The 12,464-nt window shown below is 32.8% G+C and overlaps 1 protein-coding gene across 1 annotated transcript; it reads right to left on the bottom strand.

The window, feature by feature from the left end:
- Nucleotides 1–4,819: 4,819 nt before the first annotated feature.
- LOC123668760 lies at nucleotides 4,820–11,766 on the bottom strand. Its single transcript, XM_045602454.1, has 8 exons — nucleotides 11,746–11,766; nucleotides 10,441–10,555; nucleotides 10,167–10,337; nucleotides 9,788–10,085; nucleotides 9,207–9,407; nucleotides 7,123–7,288; nucleotides 5,664–5,791; nucleotides 4,820–4,931 (listed from the first exon to the last, which is right to left on the bottom strand). Exons 1-8 carry the CDS (start codon nucleotides 11,764–11,766, stop codon nucleotides 4,820–4,822), a joined length of 1,212 nt encoding a protein of 403 aa, XP_045458410.1.
- Between the last annotated feature and the right edge of the window lie 698 nt (nucleotides 11,767–12,464).

Below are 12,464 nucleotides of genomic sequence, written 5' to 3'. Positions count from 1 at the left end.
AAAATATGAATTATTAGCTTCGAGTCAGGGTGGGGCAAATGCCCCTCCTTGCCCCACCGTGGGTAAGGCCCATGAGTTTCACTCATAATGTGAACAACTAAGCAATATTATTAATAATTTGATATTGAAATTTTATTACAATTACATTTAAATTTATATATTTATAAATTTTTATGTGTGCGGTTTTACATATTAAATATGTAATCGGAAAACTCATTTTGAAGCAATACTTATTCGATATGTAGGCAAAGCTAAGTGAGAGATTTTGATTATAATGTCCTAAGTATAAATCTGGCTAAGCCAACGATAATTATTCCATTATAATTTTAGGTTAAACATATTTATTATTAATTTATTGTTTGGATCTTTTTTAACGATTATTGTGATGTCACAAACTATTAATATAAATGTTAAGCACAATTTTTTTAGAGCTTATTGTTTTTACAAGAACCAAAGTAAGGCTTTGTTTTTTTTATTTTATTTTTTTTATAATGTCTTAATTTTTTTATTTTTGTATTAATATAGTACATAATTATAACGTATTAAATATTTACCATTATTGAAAAAGTTATTTGTGTTTGAACTTAAAATTACACACAGTTAGTTTGAACGTTACTATCACTTTGATATAGCAATTCTTTTTTTGTGCATCGCTTTATTTATTTTAGGTTTACAGTTTACAGTCCAGTTTTTTACTTTCGATTATGATATTCATATTCAAAAATTGTAAGAATATTTTCGCACATAGACTTTCTTCTCTGTGGCCACATTCTATAAATAATGTAAATTATGTAAGTTAGAAGTGCCATTTAGTTTAACGTGTTGGATAAAATTTCAAAACCTTAAAAATACTTTTTTTTTAACTTTTATTTAGAAAAAAAATTCCATAAATTACATATCATATACATAATCACCCAGCCTACTAAAGTGGTGACAGTCAGTACTCGTTGTGAAATTCCATTATGATATGATAAAATTTAAACATGCTCAGTTTTAAATGATCATCGTTTATTTCGGGGTAGTTTTAGTTCTTGTGACAATCTAATTTAATAATTTTATAACCTGTATAATTTTAAAAAAGCGTACGTACTAAACTATATCTAACATGTTATTCAAACAGGCCACTAGCTTTTAGGTCGTAATGTACAATGTATTGCAATAGTTGTGTTTAGATAAATTTTGCCAGTTGAGAGATTCGGCTGTTCTTCGTAAAGCACAATTTAATTATAAATAAAGTAGTGAACATTTGTGAATTTATTACTATTGTAAGTAGTGGAAGGAGGCCAAGGATACAGCTAGCTTGATTGCAATGTAGCTGTTTCTATCTATTATTCGCAAATTTACGTTATAGAGATAACTCGTTGTCGTCCACAGAGTCTAATGTATAATTGAAATAAAGTGTTTATTTATATGTATGTGTAATGTTAATTTTGATACATAATGTGCGTTTGATTTTTTATACTTTTAAATAACGCTTTTAAAGCAAATAGTTTTACGAAGGCAATGTCTTATATGAAAATAAATAGAACCTTTAATTATTTTATTATTAAATTGTTATTTCAGAATACAAAACTGATGCGAATCGTTATATATTAAGTAATATTTCTTCTTGGAACCCACATAATCGATGTAGTGATATTGGCTGTACTTCCATGTCCACTGCTTAAGAAATTTTTTTAAAGTTGAGTATGCGAATAATAGATTTATACTCACTGTCGCGTAAAAATAGTTAATAAATATTAAAAAAAAAAAAAAAAATGTGTCCCAGATCAAATTAGATATAAGAATTGAATTGTGATCGTATGTCGAAACAAACATATCATTAAAAGTGATATATTACTTCAGTTGGTTGTCGATTATTATTTTTCCGCTCAGGATCGAGATACGAAAAATATTTAAGGACATTTTAATCTGCAAGATCAATTACACCTCTAATAAAATTACCAATTTATTACATATAATCACACATCACTTATTACAACAATCTAAAGTTAGACAACATCAACTATTTATAGTATTAACCAAGCCTAACAAAATACTTGGACCTAACAAACGTTATGCATTTGTCTTTTAAACTATTCACATCCACTTAGTGAAAATTGTTATTTCGCTCTTATGGTCTATTTCACCGATTGCCATTATAGCTATCTCAGCGCCACACACACCGCCGCACCTCCGTGCCAACACACCTGCGCTTACAGGTCCACTCTGATGACCAGAGCGGTATCCGGAGCGCATCGTCCAGTTTTGGTCCGCGAGGGTCCGAAGACCCCCCCCACCCGCGGCGGCTAAACCGCGAGTGGCATCCCCTATTCGCCACCTGGGGACGCGCCCAGTAGAAGTCCAGCAACTCCTCCCCTTGGGGCCTAGGCCCTAGACCTAAGTCTGGGCCTAGGAACCCTGTGGTCCTAGCTTGTAGACTGTAGTGTAAACTCAAAACAAACAACTTTAAGTCATTAAGCAGTAATATTGTCCTTTTTAATAAAATACCATCCAAAAGAATTTCAAAAGGTCTTTATTTTGACTTTGATGAGTGATTTTGAGTTTGATGTATGAATGAAAGGTAAAGACGACGCGTTGACGCAACGTTCATAGCAATTGTTTGTGGCTGTTGAGCTGGTCTCTGCGGGTTCGATCCCCGCACATGACATACATTTTTATTGGCCATACAGATGTTTGTCGTGCTCTAGGTATTTGTACCTGCAGTCCTTGTCAGTCTCCCTACCGTGTCTCAGAGAGCACGGTAAGCCGTCAGTCCCGGTTGTTACCATGTACACCTGATAGCAATCGTTACTCATAGTGGGGAATATATCCGCCAACCCGCATTGGAGCAGCGTGGTGGATTAAGCTCTGAGCCTTCTCCTACATGAGGAAAGAGGCCTATGTCCAGCAGTGGATATTACAGACTGAATGAAGCGTAAATTATATGTGTTTGTCGAAAAAAAATATGTAGCTATATCAGGCAGCTTTTACAATTTTTATAACACAACCAGGTAGGTTGCTTACCGTAGGAACAGACAAACATGGTGTATATGCTATAGATATTTAAATATCTTAATTTTTTATAGAACGCAAAGCGTTTAGTTTACATGATTGTTAATAAATACAAAAAAAAATTAATATAAAAATGAGACGTAAATAAATACTTTTGCTTAGTTAATACTTGATAGGTACCTGGATGACCGAACTTCGCACGGTTTTTTTTTTGGTAAATCGTGTTTTTTTTGGAAATTTTATTTAAATACTAATTACATACTTATAAAATATGAATAATATTTTTCGATCTTACTGTCATCTTTATACCTACATATAATAAAATGGTAATGGTAAATACTTGGGGTGTGATCTACAATCGATACCGAAGCCAAAAATATAGTTTTTAGAATTCTTGTCTGTTTGTCTGTATGTATGTCCAGGATAAATTCAAAAAGTACTGCATGGATTTATTTTAAATTTGGCACGAATATTTTTAAGAAGTCGGGTCAACATATAAGCTACATATTATCACGCTATCACCTACGGGGAACGAGCAGTGAACCTTTATTTCTTCAACGCATTCCGTAACAACGTGCAATCTAACGACGCATAATGTTGTTGAGGTTGTTGCTATTATGTTAATAACCATACTATAAGCTAGCTTCACACTATAAATAAAGACATTCTGTAGTATATTTAGTATCAGCATTGCACCCGTGCGAAGCCGGGGCGAGTCGCTAGTAATAAAAAAAAATATGAATTAGTTTTAAATAAAAAATCACGAGTGCAATTAGCAAAAAAGGAAAAAATAATCGATCGGAAGACATGAGCTAGGATTTGAGCCGGGGTCTTCTCGATCGTTTCGGAACCGGCCGATTTCCCACCTGAGCTATTATAAACTTGTATTCTAATGATATTGTAATTATTTTTTCTATGCCAACAAAATGGAGATAAAATGCCATTTTTTTTAAATAAATCCAAGTTAGATCGATTTATTGCCCTCAAAATCCCTTGCATTTTAGATTTCATGGAAATCGTTGGAGCCGTTTCCGAGATTCAGATTATATACATATATACAGGGTGTCTGGTAATTAATGGATAACTCTGCAGGTGCTTGTGGAGGGGCACAGGGCCAACTCAGAAAAAAAATAAATAATAAATCTATCTGCAACGGTCTAGGATTTATTAAAAAAAAAATTAAGTACGAAATTCGATACCTTTGTTCAAACTTTTGGGCACTACGGCTGCAAATTCAATAATAATGAATTGATTTTCTCTGGAAATAATCGCGGATAATTGGCCTTGCTAACGCGCATTATAAAATATTTCTAGCCACAACTGTTTTTTTTTTTAATACTTAAATATGTATATATTCTTGTATATAAACGAGAGAATATTTACCTATAGCTATTCGATTTGCACACTGGTTTTTTAATTAATTAATAATATTCATTAACATTATAGGTACTGTTCGAAACAACAGTGGAGTTGCAGGGAATTTTAGTCGCAAGCAGAATGAATTTAAAAAAAAAACAAACAAGTTGAAATATCTTAAATTATTTATTTTAATTATCTCGATAAATAAAAAAAATGAATCGCATATGAATGCAAATTTATTCATAACAAAATATATATTATTATATTCGCATCGCAGACATTATTTTGCAAATCATTTTTAACAAATTGTTAAATACCTTTTGTTCGAAACAACAGGATAACTTTCTGGTATTTTAAGTAGCGTGGAACTTTAATTTACTATAAAAACAACGAAATTAAAATGTATAAATGAAAATAAAATTATACATAAAAATGTACTAAAATATATCATAATATAATATATAAATCAATTATTTTTTTTACTTGATTGTTTGTTCGTTTTGAAATAAATTCCGTAGAAGACTCCGGATGCCACGATTAGAATTGTGGATAGCACGGTTATGTACTCCATGCGATTCCTACGAAGCAAAAAATAGATTATTTTATATAACTTTAAAAAATTATAATATTATATATAATTTATTATTATTTTTTTATTATACCCCTGCATTCTATATGATGTTGTTTTGCGCTGTATATATCTATAGTCAAGTATATAATAGGAAGACCTATATAACAAGATAGAGACTAGAGAGGTGGTTTTCCCCATGCTGACGTTAAGTTACTGGAGTCAGCGTGAACGCAAAATCTCCCGACAACTTATGACGAGGATATTCTATTCTGGGCTATCTACTTATTGGGAAGGATCGACTTTTGAGGGAATAAAATAAAATATAATTAAACATTCGAAAATAAAAATGTCCTAACCTAAAGCCACCAAAATAGCAAAATTAAATTGTATTAAAAAAAAATTGGTATAAATTGAGTTGTTTTAAGACTAAAATTACTTAATTTGTTTCATTATTTATTCGCAATTATCTGTAAATAGTTATAATAATAATAATAAATATTATATAACATAAAACATACATAGAAATAATACATATATAAATACAAAATATTATATCACACCCAGACTCAGGCGGGAATCGAACCCGCAACCCGCAGAACAGAAAGCAGGGTCACTACAAACTGCGCCAACAGGCTAGTCACATATCTGTATAGTTGTTATGTTTGCATTGAAAATATCAGTAATATTTAGTAATTGTTGACGCAATAGCTTTCAAAAAATGTTACAACTATATATTTACTCAAAAGAAGTTCCGCAGATGGTGTACCACTCGGCGCCATTTGCCGGTTTTTTGCCGCCGACGCAATGAAAGTCAAAATACTTTTCATCGTAATCGTCAGGGCAGAAGTATTTCCTTTTATATAGAGTCTGTAATCAATAAGTTAAATACATTATAATATTATGCCTATAGGTATTAAAAATCGTTTTTTTTTTTTTTATTATTTTATAATTAAACACACCAATTTTTAATACGTAGATATATATTTTTGGGTACGAAAAAAAAATTGAAATTAGTAAATGGGTAAGGTAGGTCGTATCTTCATGTATGTATTTTTTTTTTTTTTTTTCTTTTTATTTGGGAAAACAAACAGTATTACAATGGGTATCAACAACATCAGTATATATACAAAAAGTACTTATCGTAATACCAACACCGTTTACCACGGATTACCTCAAATATTACAAAATAAGTCGATCACAATTACAAGACAAACAGCTATAATTACAAGGTAAATCCAATTAATTTAAACATTGCAATACAAGTTTTTTATAAGTGCGGGGACTCGTCACAGCAATATCGATTGCGTTAAACAGATCGTTATAAGAACTAAGCATTCGATGCAGTGGAGATCGTCTACCAGCGTTTGTACGGCAGCGAGATGTGGCAAACATTTTAATAATATTGCGACAGTGGGTTCTATTCGGCACTCCATAACATACTTGGTTCACAAGACCAGGACAATCATATCTATTGTGACACAAATCATACACAAACATAGCTTCAAGTTGACTACGTCTAGCTTCTAGGGTAATGAGATTATACTTCTTAAGCAACTGATCATACGGCATTCGACACAGACAACACCTGTAATGCATACTCTTTAAGAATTTAGCTTGAATGTTTTCGAGTATCGCAGTATATTTTTTGTATAACGGGTTCCACACAAGCACAGCATATTCGACCTGAGAGCGGACCAGAGCATTATATAGAGTAATATAAGAGGATGTCTGTTTAAAATTAATGGATGCTCGCATAACAAAACCGAACATTTTGAAAGCTTTACTTCTAATATTTTCAATATGCATATCAAAATGTAGCTTACAATCCATCAAGACTCCAAGATCTCTGATGGATTTAACAGAATCTAATTGTACATTGCATAACTCATATTGAAAGCGACTAACATATTTCTTTTTCGTGAAAGTGATGTGCTTACACTTGCTTATACTAAGTTCCATTTTGTTGTTTATACAGTAAGTAGAAAATCTATTAAGATCTGCTTGAAATTTGACGTGATCATTAAAACTGTCTATAGTATGGTAAATTTTTAAGTCGTCTGCATATAGTAAGATATTACAAAACTCAAAACAGTATTTTATGTCATTAACAAATAGTAGGAAGAGTAAAGGACCCATTATCGAGCCCTGAGGAACACCAGACGTTTTTATTTTTATATTTTGTATATACAAAAGATTACCTGTCCAAAGGGCGACACTAACGAAGACACTTCGCTGCAAGGGCCAACCGGCTCATGCAGGCCCACAGACACTTCTCTCTCAGGGTTGAAGAAGACCACAAACACCCAGTAAATTATGTAGTGAATAGCCAGTTGTATTATCAGAACGTAATCAATAGTAGTGAGTCTGCAAACAAGAATCAAGACACTATTTATTTACACAACTACGGTAGCAAACAAGCCTACGGTTCACCAAATTGTCCGCGGTTACTGTAGCCTATGGACGCTTGTAAAAGGCGTCAGGTGTATTTCAAGTAAACAGGAGCTTTCCACGAGCTCTGACCACCTTTCTTATCACAAGAACACAATACTAATTAAAAGTAAAGTTATATTATTTGGCTGTGACGTGATGTGTGTTATTTCCCACTTCCCAGTCAGGTTTCCCCAGTTGGATATTATATTTCCTGATGTCCTCCTGTGACCACGGTTGCTGTAAAGCAGGGGTTCCCAAACTTATTTTGTCTACTGCCCACTTTGGAGAATAAATTATTTTATAGTGCTCCCATTTTTTCACCAACTTAAAAACAAGTGTAACTTCAAATTAAATTAATTATTGCGAGCTATATTAGTGGAGATTAAACATTAATTCTAAACGAAACTTTTACTATAACCCGCGAGAGTTAACTTGAGACCTGAGAGCAGTAGGTAGTACACAGCGGAGCTCAGGTCTCTAGTTAACACTGATTAACACTTATGGGCTACACCTGCCAATGAGAATGATTATTGAAACGCAACTTTATAGTATTTAGACAGAGTATCTTTATTCAAAATAAAATAAACATAATCGATTCTATTATAAATAATTGTGTTTGCTCGCAAATGAAAAAAAACTGACTTCAATTACATCGACGAGTAATACAACGTAGATCGACGAAAAAATACTTAAGTAACTGCGTGTTATCAAAGATTGCTCAAAAAGTAGATCTCACTGAAATTTATATGTGACCACATGACAAACATCAGCTTTCGATTAAATTAAAAATTATTAAAATCGGTACACCCAGTAAAAAGTTATTGCGGATTTTCAAGAAGTTCCCTCGATTTCTCAGGGATCCCATTATCAGATCCTGGTTTCCTTATCATGGTACTAAACTAAGGATATCTTCTTTCCAACAAAAAAAGAATTACCAAAATCGGTACACCCAGTAAAAAGTTATTGCGGATTTTCAAGAATTTCCATCAATTTCTCTGTGATCCCATCATCAGATCCTGGTTTCCTTATCATGATACTAAACTAAGGATATCTTCTTTCCAACAAAAAAGAACTATCAAAATCGGTACATCCAGTAGAAAGTTATGCGGTATAATACAACGTAGGTCGACGAAAAAAGCGTCAAGTAAAAACGCATTATTAGATATAGCTCGAAAAGTAGTTGTTAGATCTCAAATAAATTTAAATGGGACCAATTGGCACATACCACCTTTCGATTAAAAGAAAATTTGTCGAAATCGCTCCACCCAGTCAAAAGTTCTGATGTAACATATATAAAAAAAAATACAGTCCAATTGAGAACCTCCTCCTTTTTTGGAAGTCGGTTAAAAAGTAATGTGAAGGATGATTTAAATCCCAAGCCTCTACACAACGCCACCATTTTTTTTCTGGGTCTCTTACCGCGCCCCTATAGGCCTGCAGCTCCCACGGGGGACCACTTTAGGAAAGGCTGCTGTAAAGTATCCGAAACATCGAACATCTCAAAAACATAATAAACCGCGATAAAATCCGAAAGAGTTGTTTCGTTATAATTAAGGAATAATGTTACGCAAAATAAAATTATACAGTTAAAATTTCAAATCGAAATGTTTAAATGACGTTATTAAAACCATACATTATACTCATAATATGTACCTATCTCTCAAATTATTTAACCCATTGTGTAAAATGTATTACAGTGTTTGATCAACGATTATTGTTTGATCAGCTGATTCGTCACGAGAACAACTGTAATATCGGATTGCCTTAAAGTGCTCTTGTGCAAGAATAAGCTCTTAGTATATTTAAAATTTTAACTTACTTTTCATTGTTCTTTTTTCATTTAGAAACTTACTTTTCATTATTCTTTACACGATCGCTTAAAAGGCCTTGTAGGACGACAACAGAATAAATGGAGAATAGCAGGAAGAACGTTACTTCCGAGTGTACATTAAAGAGATCGTGTAAAGGATGGTAAATAGGAACAAACAGTAGAACTCCGCCAGGCATGCCCAACAATGTCGCTATGATTAAAGATTTCCATTCCACCCCCTTCCTGTAAAGTCAATTATTAAAAGATTATTTTTTTTTCTGAATAGATGTATATAGCCCATGCATATGTGTATAGTGCATATAGTATGTGCATAAAAAACGAAAATTTCAATATCACAGTATTTCGGAACAAAATTATTTTATAGGTGTAGAAACTTGCGTATAAATCAACAGCTAAGATTTATTACAAATACACAATAAATGGCCACGTCTCAAAGTGATCATTGCAAAAATCTGTAACTAAAAAGCACTCCGGAGTAGACTACTGCAAATATGGTATGGTCTATGCCAATGCCGAATAGCCTAATCAATAAGCAGCTCAGTGCCATCAAAACCCGGAAAATTCGAATGGAAGTGTACGATTGTTTTAGCATATTATCTCACCCAGCTGAAGACCACTGAGCGACTCTTGGTGCCAGCCATCTTCTGCTCGCGTCGAAAAAGAAATAGAAACTGGATGCAAAAGTAGCGTGAAAGTAGTACGAGTTCCACGGAACCCAGTAATGACGGTCGTAAATGTTAGGGTCGGTATCGTGCCACGTCCAGTGGACAAATTTAACCGCTACTATGTCATATGGAATGTCGATTAACACTGTTAAAAGTCCAACTGCAAAAGGCTGTGCATTTCTTGGCAGATTCAATTTATGCACAGCATATGCAGCGTGATATATAAACGCTGGGTCTGAAAATAATTATGACTGTTAATTCTTAATCGTAATTATAAGCAAGTATATATTCTTGTATCTGTTTAAAAAATTATTACATAGTAATATTATGTGTAGCGGAAGACGTCCTCCCAGAAATATAACAGGTGTCTGAGAATGCCAGAAGTTGTCGTATTCCGGCAGTACAAAATGCCAAAAGTTGTCAGCATAAAGTCCGTGCAGTACGGTCCCCAGCCAAAAGTATGGCCACCGACCACCTTTCTTGAAAGCTATATAAAGAAAAATTTGTATATAAAAAAAATTATATCAATGTACATGGAATTTATATCAGACTAATATAAATTTACGGTATAGTTTAATAAAACTACTTACCATGTACCAAAGTAACTACACCCGCTAGAACATATATTATCTGCGATATTATATACGTCGGTTGAGCTACCCATAGCTGTTTGACATTATTAGTCGATACAAGCCACTGCATCCACTGTAACATAAAAATATTTTTTTTTTCAGTAATCTTCTACATATAATATAAATCATACGTCTATATAAATAAAAATATATATATTAATACGTGAAGCATAATCGATTTTCGTGACTTTTGACCCCTGACTTATTATTATTATTATTATTCAATTATACGAGTATGTGAATTTCTAGAACAGTTTTAGATTGCCAAAATAAAAGTTTTTACGAGGTAATTTACTGGGTAAGTCGATTTTCCAAGATATTCACCTAATTTGGCCTAAGATGACTGGACTATAAAGCACTGCACTTGGAAAGGAATTCTTTTACTCGTAGAATGTTTTTCATTATAAATTATAGCCGCGCTTACGCGCCCACGAATAGGTACATCTATATAACCCCCCATTTTAAGGACCGTAGTAGAAATAGCGCATAACTTTTGAATCATTCTTTTTTATTCGGTATTGTCAGAACAAGAATTGTATAAAAAAATATGTAGGTTTTTACGCTTTTGTAAAACTTTACTGTACATTAATTACCCAGGTAAGAAGAAGGTGGTTTAGAAAGAATGCTACATGCCTTAAGGGTTATAAATTGAATCAGATTTACATTTGTTAAACTATTAAGTTAGTCCGACTTTAAATTCGTTTTAATCTAGAATAATTTTATTTTTCTAATATAGTTGACGACACGTTGGCGCAACGGTCACAGCACTAGTTTTGTAGCTGTTGCGCTGACGGTTGCGTGTTCGATTCCCGCACATGAGAAAAATTTGTATTGGCCATACAGGTGTTTCCCGTTGTCTTGGTGTTTGTGCAGTCTTTGTGGGTCTCTCTACCGTGCCTCGGAGAGCACGTAAAGCCGTCGGTCCCGGTTATCATGTACACCTGATAGCGATCGTTACTCATAGGCCACTTTCTCCATGTAGGAGAAGGATTAGAGCTTAATCCACCACGCCGCTCCAATGCGGGTTGGCAAGAATTTAGTAACAGTATTTTAATATCAATTTTATCAATAATTCAACCAATAATTAACCTTTGTCACTGATAATTATCACACTTTTTTAATGCATTTTCCAAATTTTGTTACTTAAAACTATATATCGTAACAGAGAAAATATATTGTATTAATAAAATATTTTTCCTAAGACTATTAATTAATAACCAATCTAGCAATATTTTAAATTAAATACTAAAAAAAAATACTTACCGTCGAATAAGTATTCGCCATGATTACGTATCGATACGACGACAACTACGATCCAACTGGATATCTTATCTTAAAAATGACGGCAGTCTTCATCGAAAAATAAATATTGATACCCCTATAATTACTTATATGAAACAAAAAATGTAATAAACAGCATAGTAAAAATGGTAATATCATTAAAATAAGTAAATAATTAAATTTTTAATTAATTTTATATAATAATTTTTTTTATCTATACTACTATTATAAAGCTGATGAGTTTGTTTATTTGTTTGTTTGAACGCGCTACTCTCGGAAACTTCTAGTCCGATTTGAATAATTCTCCTAGTGTTAGATAGCCCATTTATCGAGAAAGGTTATAGGCTATATATCATCACGCTAAGACCAAAAGGAGCGGAGCACCAATGAAGAATGTTTCAAAATCGGGGGTTCTTTTTCCTTTTGAGAGCTTCCGCTGCGTGCGCTGTGAAAATAGTTAAAGTTTCGCAAAAATCATGTATGACAGAATTGATCCTCTTTAAAAGTTCTAAAAAAAAGTCCGCGACAGCATATATCTATCTTTTAAGGTTCACTATAACCTTTTTTATGCTAACCAAGTTCGTTCTAAAATAATGCATTATTTGCGAAGATGTTTTTATAAACATGATATTAATCCTTATCTAAATAAATACGTTATTCATTAAAAGTATTTAATTTAAAACAAAATAGCCTTTTACATA

This window comes from Melitaea cinxia, chromosome Z, assembly GCF_905220565.1.
Source record: "Melitaea cinxia chromosome Z, ilMelCinx1.1, whole genome shotgun sequence".
Taxonomy (NCBI): Eukaryota; Metazoa; Arthropoda; class Insecta; order Lepidoptera; family Nymphalidae; genus Melitaea; species Melitaea cinxia.
Note: the sequence above shows the minus strand (reverse complement) of the source record. Positions and strands in the feature narration are given on the sequence as shown.

Coding starts and splice junctions, on each gene's coding strand:
- LOC123668760 (XM_045602454.1), bottom strand. CDS start 11,766: ATGGCGAATACTTATTCGACG. Junction 10,556..11,745: donor TGGCGAATACTTATTCGACG/GTAAGTATTTTT, acceptor TTTATGTTACAG/TGGATGCAGTGGCTTGTATC. Junction 4,932..5,663: donor ATCTGCGGAACTTCTTTTGA/GTAAATATATAG, acceptor TTTGCTTCGTAG/GAATCGCATGGAGTACATAA.